This window comes from Bos indicus, chromosome 8 (genome assembly GCF_029378745.1).
Source record: "Bos indicus isolate NIAB-ARS_2022 breed Sahiwal x Tharparkar chromosome 8, NIAB-ARS_B.indTharparkar_mat_pri_1.0, whole genome shotgun sequence".
Classification (NCBI taxonomy): domain Eukaryota; kingdom Metazoa; phylum Chordata; class Mammalia; order Artiodactyla; family Bovidae; genus Bos; species Bos indicus.
In genome coordinates this window covers 78,968,283-78,993,820 of record NC_091767.1, presented here as the reverse complement: position 1 = coordinate 78,993,820, position 25,538 = coordinate 78,968,283, and the positions used below count along the sequence as shown (strand labels likewise).

The 25,538-nt window shown below is 37.0% G+C and overlaps 1 protein-coding gene and 1 pseudogene across 4 annotated transcripts in view; one reads left to right on the top strand and one right to left on the bottom strand.

Annotated features, from left to right (window-relative positions):
* Window positions 1–25,538, top strand: part of AGTPBP1 (ATP/GTP binding carboxypeptidase 1) — a 193,296-nt gene that overhangs the window by 23,477 nt on the left and 144,281 nt on the right. For 3 of the 4 annotated variants that reach the window (XM_019966505.2, XM_019966503.2, XM_019966504.2), the window contains exons 2-4: window positions 7,580–7,644; window positions 17,819–17,943; window positions 24,760–24,827. In XM_019966505.2, the coding sequence (XP_019822064.2) occupies window positions 7,613–7,644; window positions 17,819–17,943; window positions 24,760–24,827 (225 nt within the window). In that variant the 5' untranslated portion in view covers window positions 7,580–7,612. Of the gene's footprint in view, window positions 1–7,573; window positions 7,645–17,818; window positions 17,944–24,759; window positions 24,828–25,538 lie in introns of those variants that run through there. The other variant, XM_070795061.1, reaches the window with a different exon arrangement.
* On the bottom strand, window positions 5,785–6,141 carry LOC109563219 (NEDD8-conjugating enzyme UBE2F pseudogene; annotated as a pseudogene).

Genomic DNA, 25,538 nt, shown 5'->3' with positions numbered 1-25,538 from the left:
TGCAGAGAGTAGTGGTTGATTTGTTTCATATGGTAACAAATGTTTGCTAAGTTGGCTAGTTGCAGTAGCCATTCTTCATCCGGAGTGCTCAGCAGAATCTGGCCTACTGTGTTTGTGAAAGTACCCCTGCAGTACACCACTCAGCTCTGACACACGCTCGAGAACTCTTCATCCGCTAAGCTCCTGGATGTCTTAAGAGAACGTTTTCATTTCATCCACCAGAGCTTTTGATTTACTAACTCTTCTCTGCGAAGAAAATGCTGTGTTAAAAAGTCAGGTGTTTTTTGGAGAGACTGGGGTTGTTAAACAACAGTAGCACATCCTCACATGGAGCCAGCTATTGGAACATTTTCAGCACAGACGCCAACAAAGTTCTTCCAAGGTGGACCTTATGTTTCTAGACAGGAAGGTAAAACATCAGCTATCCTGTCTTTTTCTGGCTTTGGGCAACATTCTGTGGCAAAAAAAAAAAAAAAAATTGTTTATTAATTTGGCTGCATCGGGTCTTTGTGCCATGTGGGCTCTCTGTTGTGCCTCACAGGCTTCTCTGTAACTGTGGCAGGTGGGCTCCAGAGCACAGAGGCTTAGTTGCCCCATGGCATATGTGATCTTAGTTCCCCGACCAGGGAATGAACTTCAGTCTCCTGTGTTGAAAGACAGTTTTAACCACTGGACCACCAGGGAAGTCCCACACACAAAAAAAATGTTTTCTTGATTTCATCATTCAGTCTGGACAGGAAAACTTGTTTTCTATTTATCACGTGAGTCTTTAATATCACATGACATGTCAATACATTGACTTACTGTTATTATACTGTAGAACTTTAAAATTTTCTCTTACTACATCTCATGTAAACTATTTCATTTGGCATGACTTTACATTCTGGACATACTGGGTTCTCAGCAATTGGGGTGACTTTCCTTTTGCTAATCAGTGAAACTCTGCTGCTGTATCACTTGCTACCTTAGCCTTTTCATTGTATGTAACTTTTTTTAAGCCAAAGCTTTATTGTGTTTGTTTGGAGATCCCATTAGTACCTTTAGTGTGTCAAACTACTATAATTTGCAGCTGTATGTTTTGAATATTGCTAGAGTCATTACTGCACTTGAAATATTTCCCGCACAGAATGGAATACTATATTCCATTGTATAAATCTATTGATAAGTAGTTTTCAATACAAGGATGTGTTTTTTTATGTGTGTCTCTTGGTGGGAGAAGGCAATGGCACCCCACTCCAGTATTCTTGCCTGGAGAATCCCGTGGACGGAGGAGCCTGGTGGGCTGCAGTCCATGGGGTCGCTAAGAGTCGGACATGACTGAGTGACTTCACTTTCACTTTTCACTTTCATGCATTGGAGAAGGACATGGCAACCCACTCCAGTGTTCTTGCCTGGAGAATCCCAGGGACGGGGGAGCCTGGTGGGCTGCCATCTATGGGGTCGCACAGAGTCAGACATGACTGAAGCGACTTAGCAGCAGTAGCAACTTGTTGCACTAATTTAGTGAAATGACTTGGAGGATACAATTCTTCATTGCTAATCTTACCAGAATTGTCGACTGACCCTCCTTTCATACCTCAGCCTCAAAACTTGCCACATTGGATTATCAGGCATATTTGTAAATTACAAATGTTAATGTCTAAAACATAAGGACATACTAAACAACTAAATGAGAAAGTCATGAAAAGTCCAAACATTTCACAATGTAAGTCCCTTACCACTTATTCAGTTCACAGTTTGGAATGTTCATCGCAATATCAAAATGTTAGGAATGGGTACATCTGGGTATACAGTTTTTTTCATTAATATTAAAATTTCCCTCCAGTTTTTCATTACCGTTGTAGAACCTTTGCTCCTGTAAGGCAGTTGGCAGTGCATAAGGGGGATTTAGGGGAGGTAATTTGAGGAAGGGGCTGATACTCATTAGCCCATTACCTTCTCCGTGTGCCATGCAATCTCCAGTTATCACAGCCAACTCGAACCAAATATACATGGTCCTGTGTACTAGCACACACAGATGATACATAATAAAACCATTAATTAGGGGCCACTGCTTGGTGCACAAAAGTAAAAGAGAAGGAAAAAAGAACCCCTTGTATTCCATTTTGAACTCTCAAACAATTCTAGCAACAACTTGTGGACCCCACTTTGAGAAACCCTGGACAAGGCTTTAGCATCTCCGTATACCCTGCTGTAGAACAAAGCATGTCTAAGTTGGTTCTTCACCGTGGGATCAGGTGGCATTTGTGTGACTTTCAGTCTAACAAATTTCATAAAAGTAAAATTGAGTTTGGCGGGTATAAAAACATCTGGAACCTAACTGCAGTGGAAACGCTGTGGTTTTTTTTTAGCTTTCCTGTACTACATTCGTGTAGTTCAGGAAGGCATGCTAGAGAGCAGTTAGTGTATATACTGTGTGCCACTGTACCATATCCACCATATTATTGAGTTTTTTAAAAATGAAGACTTGCCCATTTGTGTAGTAAAGTTGTCTCATGTCCTTAAAGCATTTATTTGTTCATTCAGAAATTTATTTACCACCTGCAATGTGCTGGCACTGTACGAGGTACTTGGGGGACAGTGAGCAAAACAAAGATTTCTGCTATTATGGAAGTTTAGTTCGGTGGAGAGAAATAAATAATATGTACCAATAGTACACATAGTTAAATTGCCTAGTTTACAAGGTGATTAAAAAGAGTTGCACCAAGATATTAGGTATTAAACTACATGACTTACGTGATTATATCAAGAACCTTGGGTTTCTGCCTCTTTTCCTCAAAACCTTGAGGAAATAAAGGAACCTATTTTGGTTGCTTTTGTAGCCACCAGTAGTGATAAGCTGTTGAGGCTCTGGGATGAATTAGATTATGGGATTGATGTATGTGATGTGATGGGGGCATATGTTGGAGATTTGTAAGTATATGGAAATAAACTGTTCCTTTAAGAATTTGTTTTGACACCTGTTCATATATATGTAATCAGTTCTTGAGTACAGTTTTCAAAGTGTTCTATTACTTTTGAATCATCCTGCATAGAAGGCTGGAAGTGCTCTGGGAAAAGAGAAAAGTAGATTGAGGTAAGGGGTGATGTCTGGAGCTGTTTTACAGTATTAAATAGGATGGTTGGGATAAGCTTTATTGAAAAGGTGATTGAAGAGACACTGATGTATAGAACAATCTTATGGACTCTGTGGGAGAGGGAGAGGGTGGGAAGATTTGGGAGAATGACATTGAAACATGTAAAATATCATGTAAGAAACGAGTTGCCAGTCCAGGTTCGATGCATGATACTGGATGCTTGGGGCTAGTGCACTGGGACGACCCAGAGGGATGGTATGGGGAGGGAGTCGGGAGGAGGGTTCAGGATGGGGAACACATGTATACCTGTGGCGGATTCATTTTGATATTTGGCAAAACTAATACAATTATGTAAAGTTTAAAAATAAAATAAAATTAAAAAAATAAAAATAAAATAAAAAGAAAAGGTGATTGTGTTTTTTGAAAAAGGTGATTCTTGAGCAAAGGAAATTTGGGAGCTGGTTAGTCATTGGGATATCTGGCGGAACATTTCAGGCAAAGGAAACAGCTTGGGCAAAGGCAGTAAGGTGAGAGTGAGCCTGGCGTGCTGGTGGAAAGCATGGAGGCCCAGCTAGTGCGTCCAGAGCAGTGTGCGGAAGAGGAGTTGTAGGCAAGTTACAGAGAGCAGGGCTGGGGCATTCCTTCAGGGCCCGTAAAGTCATTTAAATATTTGGGCAGCACCCATTGGGCTCTGAGCAGAGCGATGCAAGATTTATCTGCATTTTACCCCCCTCTTTTCTCCAGGCTTTTAAAAGGATCAGTCAGGATGTTGTGTTGAAGATAGACTGTAGGTGCCACACATAGAAGAGGGACGAACAGGGGCAGTGGCCCACATGGTGTATTGATGGGTGTGGAGAAGTGAGTGGAGTCTGGATATGTTTTGAGAGTAGAATTGTCAGGAATTCCTGAGGGGTTGGATGTGGGGTATAAAACAGGAGTAAAGAAGGACACTAAGGTTTTGGACTGAGCAATTGCAGAGAGAGAATTGTTTCTTAAATACATTTGAGGAAAGCTGAGGTTCGAGCACATTGGGGAGGGAAAGCAAAGTCAGGAGATTAGTTTTGGATGTGTTAAGTTTGTGATGTTATTAGAGAGCCAAGTGGAGATGTTGAGTAGTCATGAGACTGGATATCACCAGCGAAGAGAGTGGAGTTGAAAAGGCCAAGGACTGAGCCCTAGGGCATTCTAGTAAAGGAAATTTAAGAAAGAATGGCAGTGAGTAGGCAGAAAACAAACTACAGCTATATAATAAAGTATTTATAAGAAGAAGGCGTGATCAGTTATATTAAATGATCTCCTTGGAAGTACTTTCTTTGGCCATACACAGTTGAAGCTGTGTAGCCATTAATGTTAAATGAACGAATTTTGAGATTACAGTGGTTTTCATTATCTTTTTGAAGTTATTCAAGTAATAGAAATCCATGCTTTCTAATATTGTAAAAATATAGCAAAATGTGGTAGTTTATATAAATTACACATGTAATAAAATGACGTAGAACTAGAAACACATGTTGTATGAATGTCAGATTCCTGGCTTTGACGCTATGCTAGAATTAGCATGAAATGTCATGTAACCATTGGGAGAAACAGGGGGAACACGGGACCCCCCATCTTCTCATGGAGGAAGAGACACCCAAGAGATCTCCCCTGGCCCTTCCCCCATGCCACAGTACAGTGAGAAGATGGGGGTCTGTGAACCACATACCCAGTTCTCACCAGACACCGTAACTGCCTGCACCTTGATCTTGGACTTTACAGCCTCTCTTGCATAAGGTCTCAGCGTCTTGCTTTGTCACACTTGGTTGGCAAAGCCACAGACTTCATGAGATGCAACATTTCTGCTTCTAGGTTCCTGCTCTTTCTATTACACCGTACTGTAATGAACACAAACTTTCACAGCAAAAAGAAGGCTTTTCCTTTTCTCTGAAGCACTCTGGCCTCAGGATTCAGCAAGAAAAAGTGGCTGTAAAGGACATATTTGCTTAGTGAAGTGCACTTTCCCCCCTACTTTCATATCCCTTTTTGTGTTTCTCTTCATAGTTGCTTGACTTAACATTCTTCTTAACATCCCTATACAATGAAAATACAAACTGACTGAGAATAGAAAAAAGTGATTGAAGCATTAAATGTACAAATTACAAGTCTGTTCCAGATAGACTTATATTAAATATAATACCCTTTTCAGTAGAGATTTATAGTGAATGACTGTGCATTCTCGGAAGCTTCAAGACATCTAGGAAAGGGCTGAGAGTTTACATCTGATCACAGTCTGTAATGGATTTCTTATCGGCAGTCTATGAGCTGTGCTAAGCATGTCATTAGTGTCATTTGTGCAGGGAACTAATTTTGTTTGGGAAAAGGGTGAGAAGCAAACTCTAGCCTCAATTCTGAGTTCATTACGACTTCTCAGGAATCTCAGCAGCAGTGTATTTAGTACAGTTTCAGAAAAGGAAATCTGTTAAGGTTAAGGAGGCAACTCTTCGGAACTTCAGACACTTTTTTTTTTTTTTTTTCACTCTATATATGTAGAAGGCTCCATCTACAGTGAGCAGTTGTGAAGAGGTTCTTGCTCAGGATAACATGGTCACAGACTTGGATGACCCAGAGGGACAAAGAGGAAGCTTGAGGACTCGGGAGGAGGGCTTCCTTTTGATTTAAGTTGGAGACAAACTTACAACACAGTCTGTGGGCCTGCAGCCTTCTCCTGTCATCTGTCATAATTCTTCATGTAGTCTTCAACTTTATTGCCCAGGTCCTCCTTGTCCCACAAATGATGTTTGGTTCTGCAGCTTCAATATTCAGGGAGCATCAGAATTCAGAGGATCGGTAAACAGAGTTTAATCCCCAAACAACATCCTTCCGCGTCCTCAGGGGAGCCCATCCAGTGCCATCAACTGAACGTTCTCTCAGTAAGCTTAGACGTGTAGTTTGGCTTCATGTTCTGCAACCTCTTTAACAGTCTGTCTCTCACAGCATCCCTCTGAGCAGAGCTGGAGGTGATGGCTGGTGTCCGGAACCCTGTGAGGTCCTCATCCTGCTTCAGTATGCTTGCCTGTGCCAGCATTATTGCTCCCTTTACCCTGGGCATCCCAGACAGGCGAGACAAGGCCCTTCACCTTCTGAGATGGGCTTGCTGTTAATGTAGTTTTAGAGAAAGTCATACTACTTAACCAAGTAGCTTAATTCTGTTTATGGCAACAATGGTGCTTTTGAAAACATGTAAGATTCCCCCTACCTTTGGATGTATAATGATTCTTAATTAATTTGGAAATCAGAAAAAGTTACTTTTGACTTTGTGGGCATTAAAAAAGTCAGTTAAAAGAAGGAGTAGTTAGCACTTAAAAATTTCTTATCTACTTTAAAAACAGCCTATGTAATTTTTGTAGATAGTCCTAAATATGTTTCCTCTATTATAATTGAGTTTAAAAAAAAGGAAAAAAAGTCATGTTTAGTTAAACGAGAAGTTCTTTGTTACTGTAGTAAAACACTGAGAATATCTATATCTTCTAAATCTATTAAGCAATTTGAAATCTCTTTTTTTGGGCATGTTTGTTTTCCTTTAAATATAGCATTACTAAACATTGCATAAGGATGTAACTTGTTGAATTGACAATAGTTTTTAAACTTCTTGTTTAAAAATGCCACAAAATTCTGCTTCAGTAATATGCATCGATATGTAAAATTAAAAGATATCCGAGGTTTTTTTTTGGGTGACTAGCTGTAAAATAAATCTGAAAAATTATAAAAATTATGAATAGAGATTTAGGGTTTTAAATCTCTTTTCTTTTAAATCTCTTTTCCTTCTTGCCCTCCTAACCCAGGGTGGTAACTGCTTTTGCAGTTGTTTATCTTGAGCCTCCCTAGGCTTCCTCTATAGCTTGCCAGCCTTGCAACATCTGTGTAACTGACTCCTATTTTAGATCCCTTATATTAAAAAAGATGTAAGGTTTTAAAATATATAATATGTACATTCCAAAGATGAAACCTCTGTTGGTTGAAGGAAAATATGCGTAAATATATTAAATGAGATGAGAGATTTTTGAGAAGATTTTGCTCTGTCTAAACAATTTGTTGTTAATTAAAATGTTTTCATACGGAAATAATCATACATATTTACCGTACTTGACTGCTGTGTGAATGGTGGACAATTCACTAATCATAGGATTGGTTTGACTATTTTAAGGTGTAGTATTAGAACAGGAAGGATAATTTGAATTGTCTCAAAAGAAATCTTGGCTCTATAGTATAAATTATGTTTTTACACTTTTGTAGCACTTGGATTTTTGATGACCTTTTACTGACTGATTTTAAGTGGTTTAATAGGCACACTTTGTACTTTGAAGTGACCTGCCAGAAGCATGTAAAACTCAAACATTCTCCTTTGGTTTCCAATCTTATCTTGTGTTGCCCATAATAAAAACGATCAGTTGTATGACTTTTATGACATCTAATATATAGAAAACAAAATTGTATGTTTAATATCAGTATTTTTTTCTTTTTAGATTATCTGCAATGGTGAAATGAAGTAATTCAAGATGAGCAAGTTAAAAGTGATACCAGAGAAAAGGTATTGTAATTTTAAATACCAGTATGTGTAAATTATAGACATAATACGTTAAGTGATTGTATGAAACTTTTTACTTTAAAATATATTTGTTTAAATGCAGCATCATATATTTATGTTATTTTGTTAATGTTTATTACTGTTTAACTTTTCATTTAAAGCAGGAGTCAGCAAACTTGACACATGGGCCGAATCTGACCTACTGCTTGTTTTCGTATGGCCTGAGTGGTTTTTACATTTCTAAATGGTTGGGAATAAAAATAAAAATGTGATCATATGAAATTCAAGTTTCAGTGTACATAAATAGAATTTTACTAGAACATAACATTTTGTATATTTTATGGCTACTGAATTTTTTTCCTTACGTAAGACTTGATCAAAGCACGTCAGTTTCCATAGAAAATTTATTATATATTTTTTATCTTTAAAGGCTTCTATGGATGCTCTTTTTAGTTTATTTTTTTGCCCCCTTTAGATTTTTTTCTCAACTATGAAGTATCTATTAAACATGTTTATGTACCTAACTCAGTGCTGAATCTGGGAGAGTAGAAAAGAAACATAATGCTTAATGCAGTGCTTTGCAGAAAAAGTGTTGAGCATGTTTCTAAAGATGTAAAATGAGCCCTATTCTCTTTCTACATGAGGCTTATAACCTGATGAGAACACCTGAACAAATGCAGTATAGTGGTTTAACCGGTATATAGTGAAGTGTTAAATTTTGAGATCCATGGAGTTTTATCTTTCTAGCTTTCTTATTCAAGTGTCTGTACTGCAAGAGTTCTGCCTTATTCAGAGCTCTTATCTACTGACTCATCATCACGTCCTCTCTTGTGAAGTGAAAGTCGCTCAGTCATGTCCAATTCTTTGCAACTCTAAGGACTATACAGTCCATGGAATTCTCCAGGCCTTCTTACTCAAGTTGGTAGCTGTTCCCTTCTCCAGGGGATCTTCCCAACCCAGGGCTCAAACCAAGATCTCCTGCATTGCAGGTGGATTCTTTGCCAACTGAGCTGTCAGGGAAGCCCCTGTCTTACCCAGTGTAGGATCCATTGTTCATCATTCCAGTCTTGCAAATACCTGAAATGTTTTTACTTCACTTTTTATTTTTTCATCACACATACCTAACAAAGTCTTTCTCCTGGATAGACCTTTACTGAGTGGCTGAATGATATTGGAGGATGAATTAACTTAGAAGGTATTACTAAAATGATTATTGATAAACAGCCTGAACTGAGCCCAGCAATCTTAACTACTCTGGTTCTAAATTTTGGAATGACTGTTTTATACTTTTCAAACATTTGAAATTGTCAGATATATATGTACATATTCTCAGAAGTTGACCTAATCTTAGAGATAATACAATTTATTGTCCTCATATTTCTTGCACAAAATTTGCTTGTTCCCCTTTATTTGATTGTATCCTTTGCTTACCTTCCTGTTACTTTTTGCTACAAAGGATGTGTCTCTTTTCTTGGTCTTTTAATCATTAGTATTTTTCTCTACTGAATCTTTAATTCCTCAATTCCATATCATTTAAACCAGTCTGGGCTTTCCCATTTTTAGACTGCACTGTTCTGTTACTGGGCTTCCCTGGTAGCTCAAGCACAGGACAGTACAGTTCTGTTAATACACAATTTATCTGATTTCCTCAAAAGCCAAAAAGTTTTAAATAGCCTATAAATGCAATCTGCATCTCATTTCACACTCTCCAATCACTCTTGTTTAGTTCCTGCATTATCCACTACACCAACAGTACGTGTTAAGGTCACCTACGAATTTTTAAACAGCTTTATTGAGATATAATCATCTTATAACAAGCTAAATATAGTTTGATAACTTTGGCTTATGTATAATGGTTAAATCATTATCTCAGTGAAAATAACGAACATATTTATCATGCTCAGTAACTACCTATAAATGGAATGGCTGAAGCATATGGTAGGTCTGTGTTTCTTTTTAGGAAACTTAACAATGATCTGTTTTACAAAGACATTAATACCATCTTATAGTCTCTCCCACAGTGTATGAAAAGTCTAGTTCTTCTGTATTCTTACCAACACTTGTCATGGTCATTCTTTTTAAATTCTTACGATCATTCTTTTAAAATTGTAGCCATTCTAGTAGGGGTATACTGATATCTCATTGTGATTTTAATTTGCATTTCCCTAATGGCTGATGGCACCCTTATGGCAGAAAGTGAAGAGGAACTAAAAAGCCTCTTGATGAAGGTGAAAGAAGAGAGTGAAAAAGTTGGCTTAAAACTCAACATTCAGAAAACGAAGATCATGGCATCTGGTCCCATCACTTCATGGGAAATAGATGGGGAAACAGTGTCAGACTTAATTTTTTTGGGCTCCAAAATCACTGCAGATGGTGATGGCAGCCATGAAATTAAAAGACGCTTACTCCTTGGAAGAAAAGTTATGACCAATCTAGATAGCATATTGAAAAGCAGAGACATTACTTTGCCAACAAAGGTCCGTCTAGTCAAGGCTATGTTTTTCCAGTGGTCATGTATGGATGCAAGGGTTGGACTGTGAGGAAAGCTGAGCGCCGGAGAATTGATGCTTTTGAACTGTGGTGCTGGAGAAGACTCTTGAGAGTCCTTTGGACTGCAAGGAGATACAACCAGTCCATTCTGAAGGAGATCGGCCCTGGGATTTCTTTGGAAGGAATGATGCTAAAGCTGAAACTCCAGTACTTTGGCCACCTCATGCGAAGAGTTGACTCATTGGAAAAGACTCTGATGCTGGGAGGGATTGAGGGCAGGAGGAGAAGGGGACGACAGAGGATGAGATGGCATCACTGACTCGATGGACGTGAGTCTGAGTGAACTCCGGGAGTTGGTGATGGACAGGGAGGCCTGGCGTGCTGCGATTCATGGGGTTGCAAAGAGTCGGACACGACTGAGCAATTGAACTGAACTGAACTGAATGGCTGATGATGTTGAACATCAATTCATGAGTTGTTTGGTGCATTATCTTTTAGCATCTCTTATTTGGTGATGTCTCTTTCCAAATCTTCTATTTTTTGAAATTTTAGTGTTTTAATAATTGAGTTTTAGGTTTTTTTTTTTTTTTAATATTATGGACTCAAGTTGTTTATCAGATACTTGAATTGTAAGCATTTTCTTTCAGTTGCACTTCTTTTTTTTCCTTCATATTTTCTCCCATTCTGTGTGCTGTCGTCTCTCTCTCTCAATTTCTCTCTCTTTAATATTTATTTATTTATTGGCTGCGTCAGGTCTTAGTTGCATCATGCAGGATCTTTCCTTGTGTCACATTGTGTCACGTGACTCTCTAGTTGTGACGCAGGGCTCAGTTGCTCCAAGGCATGTGGGTTCTTAATTCCTGGTCCAGGGTTCAATCCTGAGTCTCCTGTATTGCAAGGTGGATTATTAACTGCTGGACCACCAGGGAAGTTCCTAATGTAGTATCTTCTAAGATCAGAAGTTTTAAATTTAGATGATTTTCATTTGTTTATTTGTTCTTTTATGGGTTATGCTTTTAGAGTTATATCTAAGAAATATTTGCAGAACCCATATTATCAATATTTTCTTTTATGTTTCTTCCAGTTTTTTATTGTTTTAGATTTTGCATTTAGGTCTGTGCTCCTATTTGGGTTAATTTTTATACGGTGTGAGGTGTGGATAGAACATTTTTTTTGGCATTTGGATATTTGATTGTTCAGCACCGTTTTTAGAAAGACTATCCTTTCTCCACTGAGTTTCCTTTGTACCTGTATCAAAAGTCAGTTATTTGTGTAAGTGTAGATCTGTTATACTCAGTTTCGTTCTGTTGATCAGGATGTTCAGCTTAGTGCCTGTGCCTTACTGCGTTTAATTATTATATAAGAAGTAGTTAGATAAATATTGTTCTCTTCCAGTTAGAAGAATATTGTTTTCTAAACTTACATACTTAACTATTTAACTATTTCTACAAAGGAATGATAGTGAAATTTCCATTTTTCATTGTCCTTTGCTCAACAAAAAAGAAAAATAAACTTTTGTGTTCAGTATTTGGAAACAATAAAAAGTGATTAAAGCAAAAGTAGTAAAAATAAATAAAAATTAAAGAGTTAGAAATGAGGAACAACCATTTCTGAACGATAATGTGCATATTTTGGAAATGATACCATATTGTTTGAAATTAAGTCTTATTTACTAAGACTACTGATTAAGTTTAAAACTTTGGTATATTTTAATGAATTTTTTGCTGTCAGATGTTTATAGCTTATTTACGAAGACATGTTTGTTACCTGTATGCAATTTACATTTTATTATGAGAAGGTAAATAAAATTTATTTGCAATGTGAAGATAGTTTCTTTAGCTCTTGCACTTGCTTGGGAAATTATTTGTTGCAGGATGTATATACCATTGAGATTTTTGTAACATATAAAAAATTTATATTTTTAAGGAAATAGCTGTAAGACTGTGTGTAAACTCAGAGAATCAAAAGCAGTAGGAGACCACTACAGTGAAACAAATATTTGTGATAGTGTCTTTAAAATATACATTGGAAAGTTAACTTGACTTGATATACTCCACATCGGTCATGTTTTCAATTCCCTAATGTTCTAACTATTCAAGTAATTAACGTTATCAGTTATAAATGTAACCTCCCGAGGTTGGTTTTGGTCTCATTTTGATTCACCTCAAAATAGGGCAAGGGAGGGAAGATAAATTCTTATCTGAGTCTTTTTATTTAACAGTTTCTGCTTTGCTGAAAAATTATAGTTTAAATTGTTCATTGAATAGCTGTATAGCTTTTTTGTTTGTTTTTTCTCCTTTACGCTTGGATTTGCCAAACTCTAAAAATCATTTTTTTTTTTTTTTTTGTTATGTTGAGGTATGTTCCTTCTATTCCTGCTTTCTGGAGAGTTTTTATCATAAATGGGTGTTGGATTTTGTCAAAGGCTTTCTCTGCATCTATTGAGATAATCATATGGTTTTTGTTTTTCAATTTGTTAATGTGGTGTATTACATTGATTGATTTGCAGATATTGAAGAATCCTTGCATCTCTGGGATAAAGCCCACTTGGTCATGGTGTATGATCTTTTTAATGTGTTGTTGGATTCTGATTGCTAGAATTTTGTTTAGGATTTTTGCATCTATGTTCATCAGTGATATAAAAATCATTGACTCAGTGGTAAAGAATCACCTGCCAAGAGGAGTGCAGGTTCAATCCCTGGGTCAGGAAGATTCCCTGGAGAAGGAAATGGCAACTCAATCCAGTACTCTTGCCTGGGAAATCCTGTGGACAGAAGAGCCTGGTGGGCTACAGTCCATGGGGTCTGACAGAGTCCTATTAAACCAAAACAAAAAATCATGCAGTAGGTAGAACTGCCCTCTAGTGTTCACCCTACAGTTCTCTCAACATTAGTGTCAACAGTCTTAGATTTTTAGATCTGAGTTGGAGGTGGCTTGGAATATTTTGTTCAGTTTTTATTCTGTCAGTGAGAAAAGTAAAAAATAGGAACATCAGCTTGCTTATTACGTTGTTCTTAATTTCCATTTGTTTGCCTTCCTTCAAAAAATTCATGCATACATCTATAATTTGTAGGAGTATGATTCTTAGAATCACTTAATTGCAAGCTGTTTTATTTTGGTAGCAGTGTAATTTAATTTAAAAATTTAAGAGTTACTGAAAAAAAAAAACTCTCACTTTGGAATGGAACAGAAGATGTGTTATGATCAGTGTGTTTCATATGTTTTTGGATATTTTTAATAGTAAATGTTCTGCCTACTGAAAAATGCTAACAGATAACCTTAAAGAGAAATATTATTGGAGAAAACAAACAAAAAAACCCCTAATTAATTAATTTCAGAATTCCGATTTCCATAATGCAAATTTCCCTTACATCTAAGTTACAGAATTGTTTTTAAAGATGTATTTCCTCTCTAGTGTTCAGACTCTGGTGTCTTAATACCATTTCTTACCAAAAAAACCCGGGGCTTTTTGGAGAAAGGGTTGATTCTAGATCAGAGCACAAAATGTACAGGAGAAGTTTAGAACAAGAGTTCTCAAACTTTGGCTAAGAATCCCCTTGTGGTCTTAAATTAATGGAGACTCCAAAAAGCTTTTGTTGATGTAGGTTACTTGATGTATTGATATTTACCATCAGATCAGATCAGATCAGATCAGTCGCTCAGTCGTGTCTGACTCTTTGCGACCCCATGAATCGCAGCATGACAGGCCACCCTGTCCATCACCAACTCCTGGAGTTCACCGAGACTCACGTCCATCAAGTCAGTGATGCCATCCAGCCATCTCATCCTCTGTCATCCCCTTCTCCTCTTGCCCCCAATCCCTCCTAGCATCAGAGTCTTTTCCAATGAGTCAACTCTTCACATTAGGTGGCCACAGTACTGGAGTTTCAGCTTTAGCATCATTCCTTCCAAAGAAATCCCAGGGCTGATCTCCTTCAGAATGGATTGGTTGGATCTCCTTGCAGTCCAAGGGACTCTCAAGAGTCTTCTCCAACACCACAGTTCAAAAGCATCAATTCTTCAGTGCTCAGCTTTCTTCACAGTCCAACTCTCACATCTATACATGACCACAGGAAAAACCATAGCCTTGACTAGACGAACCTTTGTTGGCAGAGTAATGTCTCTGCTTTTGAATATGCTATCTAGGTTGGTCATAACTTTCCTTCCAAGGAGTAAGCGTCTTTTAATTTCATGGCTGCAGTCACCATCTGTAGTGATTTTGGAGCCCCCAAAAATAAAGTCTGACACTGTTTCCACTGTTTCCCCATCTATTTCCCATGAAGTGATGGGACCGGATTCCATGATCTTCGTTTTCTGAAAGTTGAGCTTTAAGCCAACTTTTTCATTCTCCTCTTTCACTTGCATCAAGAGGCTTTTGAGTTCCTCTTCACTTTCTGCCATAAGGGTGGTGTCATCTGCATATCTGAGGTTATTGATATTTCTCCTGGCAATCTTGATTCCAGCTTGTGTTTCTTCCAGTCCAGCATAACATCGATATTGCCATTTATATTATGATATATCAATATAATTATATGTAATATAGTAATACTACCATATGATAAATTAAAATTGAGAAATTATTTCATTAAAAAATAGTAATCTATTTTTTAGATTATAATAATAGAACATTATTATTATTGTATGTAATAATATTTTTACTAAAATAAGTTGTCAAAATAGAAGGTGGCATTTACAATCCTTTTTTTTTCCAATTTTTTTAATTTTAATTTTTTGGTCATGCTACACAGCATGTGGAATCTTAGTTTCCCTACTAGGGATTGAATCCATGTCCCAGGCTTGGAATCCTGGTGTCTTTAACTACTGGACTGCCAGGGAAATCCAGAAAGTGGAATGTTTTATTAAATGTTTGCTCATTTCTTTAATGTCTGTCTTAACAGAAGACAGCTGGATTCTCTTGTCTGCTTCTGAGTTCAGTGTGTCATATATTAGTATACATATTATATATGTTGTTGTGCTCAGTCATGTCCGACTCTGTGACCCCATGGACTGCAGCATGCCAGGCTTCCCTGTCCTTCACTGTCTTCCGGAGTTTGCTCAAACAAATGTACATTGAGTCAGTGGTCAATGGACATCCTCTGCTGCCCTCTTCTCCTTTTGCCGTTGTCTTTCCCAGCATCAGGGTCTTTTTCAGTGAGTTGGCTCTTCATATCAGGTGGCCAGAGTGTTGGAGCTTTAGCTTCAGCATCAGTCTTTCCAATGACTGTTCAGGGTTGATTTCCTTTAGGATTAATTGCTTTGATCTCCTTGCAGTCCAAGGGACTCTCAAGAGCCTTCTCCAGCAGCATAATTTGAAGGCATCAATTCTTTAGTGCACAGCCTTCTTAATGGTCCAGCTTTCATGTCAGTACATGAGAAGCTTTGACTATATGGACCTTTGTTGGCAAAGTGATGTCTTTGCTATTTAATACACTATCTAGTTTTGTCAAAGCTTTCCTTCCACGGAGCAGGCATCTTTTAATTTCATGGCTGCAGTCACCATCTGCAGTGATTTTGGAACCCAGTAAAATCTGTCACCACTTCTACTTTTTCCCCTTCTATTTGCCATGAAGTAATGGAACTGGATGCCATGATCTTAGTTTTTTGAATGTTGAGTTTCAAGCCAGCTTTTTCACTCTCCTCTTTTACTCTCATCAGGATACTCTTCAGTTCCTCTTCACTTTCTGCCATTAGAATGCTATCATCTGCACATCTGAGGTTGTTGATATTTCTCCCAGTAGTCTTCATTCAAACTTGTAATTCATCTAGCCTGGCATTTTGCATGATGTACTCTGCGTGTAAATTATGCAGATATCTGAATATTGACACACTTTATTACACAGTTTCTAAAAATTATATTTATTAATATCACCACTGATTTTTTCATGAAATTTTTTAAGTAGGGGAAGCTGTCAAGGTCATGATAGTAGATCTTGGTTTTCCAAATAATGATTATATATGGAGAGAAGTGGATGGATTTGAGATGTTTAGAGATAGAGCTGATAATGAGTTGAGTGTGGGAAAGGGAATCTGGATTTTTGTCTTGAGCAACTGATGGTTTATGTGAGTTTGGGAAAGTTACAATCAAAGAGGAGTAGGTTGAGGCTGGAATTAAATGTAGGAGCTGGGCAGTGTATTGATTTTGCAGCTGTGGGGTTGCATGAGATTGCTTGGGGCAGTAGAGTAGGGAGAGTGAGGAGAAGAGGGCTGAGTATAGAACTCTGGGGGGTCTTCAACATCTAGAGATTTGTGGGAGGAGTAGCCATGAGAGGAGATCTAGAAGAAGTGGCCATAGGATGAAACTCAGGTGTGTGTGGAGCCATTAAAGCCCAAAGAGGAAAGTGTAGACAGAGGAGCTGACTTGGACAGCGGTGAGTATGAAAAGAAAAGCTGTGACTGCAGGAGGTTTTGGGGAGACCTCACAGTGTTAGAAACTAAACTTTGAAAAAGTGAGCAGTATGTGGGAGGGCAAGTACAGACATCTTCAAGGAATAGCTGAGAAGTGGGGTGCTAATTACTGGGAGCTCCTAGATCGTGTTGTGTGCCAATGGGTATGATGCGATTGCACGGGAGAGCTAAATGATGAATCAGAGGAGGATCAACTGGAAGGAGCAAATACACTAGAAATGCAAGAAGGGCCGGGGTTAGGCATACAAGTGGAGGAATTGTTCTTTGTGTCTCAACATACCAGCAAAAGAAAGCCTTTTAAAAGCAAGTCAGAGCACATCACTCTTCTCAAAAACTTCCCATCTCATTTACTTGAAAAAAGTCAACATCTGTACAGTGGCCTGCAAGGCTCTGAATGATGGTGCTGTCTTCTGCATCACCCCCAACTCTAAGTCTGCTGCTGTTCTTAATTGAACACAGCAGGCATGGTCCTGCCTTGGTGATTTGATGATTGTTACAGCTCTTTCAGTGGGTATCTGCACTGCTCATTATCTTACTCCTTTCAGGCCTTTCCCTGAATGGTGCCCTCTCGAGGTTTTTCCTGACTATGCTCTCCAAAATTGCAGCCATCTGCCTCCTTGCCCCTTTTATCCCCACAACCTGCTTTTCTCCATAGTGCTTCCAACCACCTTAATACTATTTATATAGTTATTTATGTATTTTCTTTGTCTCATTAGAATGTTCACTCTGAGGGGCAGTAATTTTTGTTTGTTTTGTTCTCTGTTGACAGTATCTAGAATGGTACTGTCAAATGGTACAAATGTATAATGAATGAGAATAAGGAAGAAAGAATGTGGGAAGAGAATCAGAGAGGTTTAAGGTGCTGGTTGTATGAAGATAAGCGTTCTCTTCTTTGACTTTATAATAGTTGTGAAGCAGGGTGCTAACTGAAAAATGGAGTTGGGTAGAAGGGATGGTTAGAGTCTGAGGAGAGCATAGAATGTGTAAAAAGCCTGCTTGGTGGAGGTGGGGAACTGGAAAGGTGAACTTTCAGGATGTGATGGAAGATTGCTGGCAGGATTGAATGCACCTTTGTGGTTTTTTGAAATAGAATGTTTCTCACTTAAATCAACTGGATGTTTGCAATATTAAGCTCTAAAACAGATTAAGGATATGTGACGTGTAAATGCTTAATGTTTTTAGAAGGGTAGAATTTTGATTTGTTTTTAACAACTGATCTTCATAGTATTGAATTTACAATTGATGTAGAATGTGCCCTAATTTAAAGTAATATTCTTTTTAGCCTCACCAATAACTCTAGAATTGTGGGACTCCTGGCTCAGCTGGAGAAGATCAATACTGAATCTACAGAATCAGATACTGCCAGATATGTTACATCAAAAATTCTTCATCTGGCTCAGAGTCAAGGTAAGCTTTCATCTCTTGTTTTTGAAATGCTTTCTTAATTGCTTAAAAGTAGATGCTAAAAATGAGAAATATATGATTTTATGTAAAATTCGAACTTTCTATATAGATTCAAGGAATTGAAAACTGAATAACTATGGACGGAATTGTTTTTCAAAGCATTATTTCTAAAAATGATTATGATTTCACTCATATATGATTGCCCTCCTTTCCCCATTTTTCAGGCAGCACCTAATTCCAGTAGTGCTTGTAGAATGTTGACAAAAAGATGTCAGGTATTATATTAGTTATTAGTATTGTCCCTGCTTTGAAATGCAAGCACTGTCTTTCAGTGATTGGGTGACCTTAGGGAAGTTTTGAACCTGTGAGACTTAGTTGCACTGACTCTGAAATAGAGATAAGAAATATCATGTAATTAGCATGAAATTTATATGAGAAGTATATAAAAATGATGTTAAAAGTGTTCAATAAATGATATCTGTAATTAAGCATAATTTATCCAATTTATAAAGCTAGTACTACTGTTGTTGTTGTTAAGTTGTGTCTGACTCTTTGCAACCCCATGGACTGTAGTCCGCCAGTCTCCTCTCTCCATGGGATTTCCCAGGCAAGAATATTGGAGTGGGTTGCTCTTTCCTTCTCCAGGGATTGAACCTACATCTCCTGCTTGGCAGGTGGATTTTCCACCACTGAACCATAGGGTATCAAACCTTGACAGAGTATAAGAGAAGAAAAGTATTAACTTTTCACTAAGGAACATTAATTTGAAAAATCCCAAATAAAACATTAGTAAATCAAGTCTAATTATAATATGAGTAAATATATCAGTAAAACATTATTTGTACAGGTCCAATAAAAACCCATGTAATTGTCTCAATAGGAGCTAAAAAAAATTTAAGATTTTTAAGATTTTCTTAAATTTTTTTAAATTTAAGAAATTTAGGATTCCAAAATCTGTGCTTGATTTAAAAAGGAAAAAGACACCTTGATTTTTCTTTTTCTAAATAAGGGTAAATCAACAGCTGCCTTAATATTTGACAGTGACACATTGAAAGCATTCTGTTAAAATTAAGATCCAGACAATTCACAGTTATTTTAGTTTACTGGGTTTTTATTATTGCATTATTCTAGAGGTATAGGTAATTGAAGTAAGATGTTCAGCAAGCATTTACTATGTTCAGGAAGCTGGTATTTATTAACCTATCTTCATGGTTATAGGCCCTTATTTTATTTTGGTAACTTATTCCTATGTAGCCCATTTAAGGAATATTTGACAGCATCCCCAAACCTAGGAGAGATCTTTGCATTTGTTTCTAGCAAAATCTTTTAATTCAGAAAGTTGCTATACTGGATTCTAGCCTTTGTAAATATTGTGCTTATCAACTAAGGTAAATGTGTAAGGATAGTCACTGTATTAGTGCAAAGATAGATATACCCAGTATATTCACTGTCTTCTCATATCAAATAACTCCTTAAAACAAAACAAAGCACTTCAGCAAAAACCAAGAGAAGACAATTTTTTTAAACCTATAGATACTATGTTTAACTGCTCTCATGACTGTAGATTCTTCCCATCACATTCTAGAAGCCCCTACTCCAACACCATCACTAAAAATTCACCTAGTCATACGACTACCATACACTGTCCGTTTCCTCACCCTGCCACCCACCAGTGGGGGAGCCAGCCCTTGAATACTGCCCCCTGAGGTTATGTAATCCAATGACTCTGTTTATAGTTGACATAGTATAAATTAGTAGTGAAAGATTGTCCTGTCATCTATCCATTTTAGAGAGAATGATTAGGAATTTATGGCTCAAACAAGAAGAAATACAAATAGCCGATAAACATATATTAGAAGTCAGGAATTACTAATGAAAACAATGAAGTTATTTCTCATTAGTTACTTTGGCAGAAATTAGAGAATGACAATATCCAGTACTGTTGAAGGCATGGAAAATAGGGTATTCTCATACACTGTCGGTGGTGTAATGATTATTATAAGCTTTGGAGAAAAGAATCTGGCAATGTTATTAAGATTTAAAGTGCACTTGCTGTTTTATTTAACACTTCACTCTCAGAAACCTGAGTGAAATAAAAGTCATATTATAAAAAGACAATTTGGAGATGTTTCAGTGCGTATATAAAATCAGAGTTCAAGAAATCACCTGAAATATCCAACAATGAGAAAATGGTTGAATTAATTTTGATATAGCCAAACTGTGGGACTGTATAACTACATTATACAACTATTAAAAGTAATTAATTATTTATGATATATGATATGGCTCATGTGTGTAAGTACAGAGAGTCCTCGGAGATGCTGCATGTTTGATTTCGTGCTACTGCAATAAAGCAAACATTGCAGTAGGGTGAGTCAAGTGGAGTTTTTGTTTCCTAGTGCATATAAAAGTTGTGCTTACACTGTGCTTTAGTCTGTGAAGTGTGCAATAACATATGTGTAAAAAATGTACATACTTTAATTAGAAATACTTTATTGCTGAAAAATGTAAGCCCTCAGTGAGTCATAACCTTTTTGCTCTTAGAGTGTCTTGCCTCTGTATTTATAATAGGCTGCTGATTGATCAAGGTAGTAGTTGTTGAAGGCTGGTATGGTTGTAGCAGTTTCTTAAAATAAGACAGTGAAATCAGCTACACACACTCTTTCACATTTTTTCACTGTTGCATGCAGTGCTGTTTGATAGCATTTTACCCACAGCAGAACTTCTTTTAAAATTGGATTTTATCTCAATCTGCTGCTTTATCAACTAAGTTTTCCTAGTATTCTAAATCCTTTGTTGCCACTTCAGTCTTCACCAGGAATAGATTCCATCTCAAGAAACCACTTTCTTTGCTTATCTCTAAGAACAGCTCCTCATCTGTTAACATTTTATCATGAGAATGCAGCAGTTCTGCAGATCGTGTCTTCAGGATCCACTTTTAATTCTAGTTCTCTTGCTATTTCTACCACATCTGCAGTTACTTCCTCCTCTGAAGTCTTGAACTCCTCAAAGTCATCCATGAAGGTTGAAATCAACTTCTTCCAAACTTCTGTGTATGCTGATGTTTTGACCTCTTCTAATGAATCACAGATGTTCTTAATGGCATCTAGAATGGTGAACTCTTTCTAGAAGGTTTTTAATTAACTTGGCCTAGATCCATCAGAGGAATCACTACCTATGACAGCTACAGCCTTATGAAATGTATTTCTTAAATAGGAAGACTTGAAAGGCAAAATTATTCCTTGATCCATGGATTGTAGAGTGGATGTTGTGTTAGCAGGCATGAAAACAACACTAATCTTGTATATCTTCATCAGACCTCTGGAGTGAGAAGGTGCATTGTCAATGAGCAGTCCCATTTTGAAAAAAATCTTTTTTTTTTTTGAGTAGTAAGTCTCAACAGTGGGCTTTAAAATAGTAAACCTTGCTGGAGACCATGTACTCTCATTCAGGCATCATTGTTCCATTGATAGAGTACAGGCAGAGTAGATTGAGCTTAATTCTTAAGGGCCCTAGGGTTTTGGGAATTGTAAATGAACATTGGTTTCATCTTCAAGTCACAAGATGGCATTAGTTTCTAATAAGAGAAGCTTTAAAGTCAGGCATTGACTTTTCCTCCCTAGGTATGAAAAGCCCTGGATAGCTTCTTCCTCCTCTATAAGTATATTTTGTTTATGTTGAAAGTCAGTTGTTTCATGTAGCCAACTCACTGCAGCTGCTACATCAGCACTTGCTGCTTTACTTTGAACTTTTATGTTACAGAGGCAACTTCTTTCGTTAAGCCTCATGAATTAAGCCTCTGCTAGCTTTAAACATTTCTTCTGCAGGAAAAAGTGTTACATGCAAATGGAAATCAAAAGAAAGCTGGGGTAGCAATATTTGTATCAGACAAAATAAAATAAATCAGACAAATAAACAAAAAAAATAAATCAGACAAAGTAGACTTTAAAGACAGAAAAGGACTTAACATGATGATCAAGGGGTCAATTCAATTGTAAATAAATATGCACCTAATGTAGGAGCACCTATATACGTGTAGCAAATATTAAAGGTATAAAGGGAGAATAGGCACAAAGGGAGAACTGGACAGTAATACAATAGAAGTAGGGGGCTTTAACACCCCACCCCACTTACATCAATGGACGTATCATCCAGACAGAAAGTTAGCAAGGAAACACTGGCCTTAAATGACACATTAAACCAAATAAGCTATATATATATAAATAAAACATTCCCTCTGAAAGCAGCAAAGTACACATTCTTTTCAAGTGCATATGAAACATTCTCCAGGATAGATAGCATGCTAGGCCACAAAATAAGCCTGGGGAAATTTAAGAAAATTGAAGTCATATCAAGTGCTTTTCTAACCACAAAACCATGAGCCTGGAAAGCAACTATAAGGAAAAAAACTGCAAAGCGCAAATTTGTGGAAGCTAAACAAGTGTTACTAAACAAGAAATGGATCATTGAAGAAATCAAAGAAAATCATAAAATACCTGGAAACAAGTAAAATGAAAATAATAATCTGAAATCCATAGGATGCAGTAAAAGCAGTTCTCACAGGCAAGTTTATGGTGATACAAGCTGACCTCAGGAAGCAAAAATCTCAAATAAACAACCTAGCCTTACACCTAAGGGAAGTAGGGGGGAAAAAAGAACAAAAAACCCCCAGAGTTAGTAGAAATAAAGAAATCATAAAGATCAGAGCAGAAATAAATGATATAGAGACCAAAAAAAATAGAAAAGTCAGTGAAACTAAGAGCTGGTTTTTTGAAAAGATAAAATTGATAAGCCTATAGCCAGATACATAAAAAAAGAGCATTTTATCATGCTCAAAATGATAAAATCAGAAATGAAAAAGACATTATAGCTGATACCACAGAAATACAAATGATCACAAGAGACTACTGTGAACAACTATATAGCAATAAAATGGACAATCTAGGAAATATAGGCACATTTTTAGAAATGTACAATGTCACCAACCATCAGGGAAATGCAAATAAAAACCCCGATGGGATATCACCTCACACCTGTCAGAATGGCTGTCAATAAAAGGAACACAAATAACAAATGTTGGTGAGGAAGTGGTACAAAAAACCCTTGTACACTGTTGGTAGGAATGTAAATTGGTACAACCACTGTGAAAAACAGTGTGGAGGTTTCTCAAAAAACTAACAATAGGACTACCATTTGATCCAGAAATTCCACTCCTGAATATATTCCAAAAAACCCCCAAATACTAATTTTTGAAGATATATGTTTACACCCCAGTATTCATATCAGCATTATTTACAGTTGCCAATATATGGAAGTAACTTAACTATCAACAGATGAATGGATGAGAAGATATGATACACACACACACACACACACACACACACACGTTGAAAATAAAATACTACTCAGCCATAAAAAGAACAATATTTGCCATTTGCACAACACGGGTGGACTTGGTGGCAGTATTCTAAGAGAAAGAAGTCCGGCAGAGAAAGACAAGTACTGTATGATATCACTTAAATGTGGAACCTGAAAAGTGTAACAAATGGGAATATAACAAAGAAGCAAATACACAGATATAGAGAACAAACTAGTGATTATTAGTGGGGAGGGAGGTGCAGTATAATGGTGGGGAATGAGAGGTACAAAGTATTTGATGTAAGCTAGGCTACAAGGATATATTGTACACATGAGGAGGATAATCAGTGTTATTTTAACTCTACATAGAGTGTAACCTTTAAAATTTATTTAAAATATATATAAATACATTTAAAGTTTATCTCTTTTCCTAAATATTGGCCTCTAAGCTCCCTTTCCCCCTTTTTTAATTAAAGGAAAAGAATTGTGGAGAAATTTAGAAATCTTTAAACAATAGAAATAATTTATAGTGATTTTTTTCTATTGATTGTGATGAAAGGGATCATCTGAGTCATGAATTGTTCTTCCTTAGTCTTATTTCTATGTGCTTCAAATTTAAAAAAAAAAGAAACTTTTTTATTGAGGTACAATTGATTTATAGTGGTTTTTTTTTTAATTGAAGTCAGAATTTAAAAATAGTATTAATGAAACCACTTCAAAATGGTGGTAGGCTTCTGTTTTCATGAATTTTGATTAAATGTTTTCTGTTTTTTGTCATAAAGATAATAAAGAGGCTTGCCTTTATTGTTCCTACTTCACCTCTGGTTCTGGTACCTGTCTTATTATAATGATCTTAAGATTTTAGATGTATTGACAAGGATTCACTTAGTCCATGACAGAAGCTGTGATGAAATGCAGGGAAGGTCTTGTAAACTGAAATCCAGAAGTGCACACAGAGTAGAGCTAGCAACATCAGTGGAAGGAACATTTAAGAACCAATTTAGAGTGTTTACTGGGCCAGTGGGAATACTGATTATATGTTTTATATATTATCTAACCAGTTCTTTCCAAAGATCAGTCCTGAGTGTTCTTTGGAAGGAATGATGCTAAAGCTGAAACTCCAGTCCTTTGGCCACCTCATACGAAGAGTTGACTCATTGGAAAAGACTCTGATGTTGGGAGGGATTGGGGGCAGGAGGAGAAGGGTCGCCAGAGGATGAGATGGCTGGATGGCATCACCGACTCGATGGACGTGAATTTGAGTGAACTCTGGGAGTTGGTGATGGACAGGGAGGCCTCGTGTGCTGCAATTCATGGGTTCGCAAAGAGTCGGACACGACTGAGTGACTGAACTGAACTGAACTGAATCTTATTATATGTTAACTATATGATAAATCTTTATGCAGTTTTTTTTTTCTTTCATGTTTTAGAAGAAAGCTTTTTTTTCCTCCTACTTTTCAGAAAAAACAAGGAGAGAAATGACAGCCAAAGGTTCTACAGGAATGGAGGTTCTGCTGTCAACATTAGAGGTTGGTCACTGATATGCTTTAATTATGTAGCTGTTAATACCAACTAGTACTGAGGGAAAAAAATTGAAGTACAGAATTTTTATCCTAGTGGAAGAGCCAGTGAATGGGAGTTTGTTTTATTTTTTAGATTATTCACAATGGGGATATAAGCATTCTGATATATATTAGGTAAATCTCTAACTTTATTTCCCTATGGTTATAATGATAACCCTATTTTAAACCTTAACATTAAAAATAAAACACTAATTGGAAATAAACCTTTAGCTTAAAAGATTGAAATTGGAAATTCTCACTTATTATGTTAGTTGCTATATATTCATGATTAAGTGTACTTCATACATTGGTTGCATAACTGTTGATATTAATTACATTTCTGTGCTAGTATAAAAGTTTGTGGTGGATCAGCAGGACATGCTCAGAATCACAGTTTTATATTTTATTCAGTGCAATGTTAAGAATAAGGATTAAGTACATTGTATACCTTAGACTTAAACAATGTTATATGTCAAATTATATCTCATTAGAACTTGGGGGGGAAAGATCAAGGAGTGAGTTCATGTGTTGTTGTTGTTCAGTTGCTCAGTCATGTCCGACTCTGAGACCCCATGGACTGCAGCACACCAGGCTTCCCTGTCCTTCACTGTCTCCCAGCGTTCACTCAAACTCATGTCCATTGAATCGATGAGGCCACCAACCGTCTCATCCTCTGTC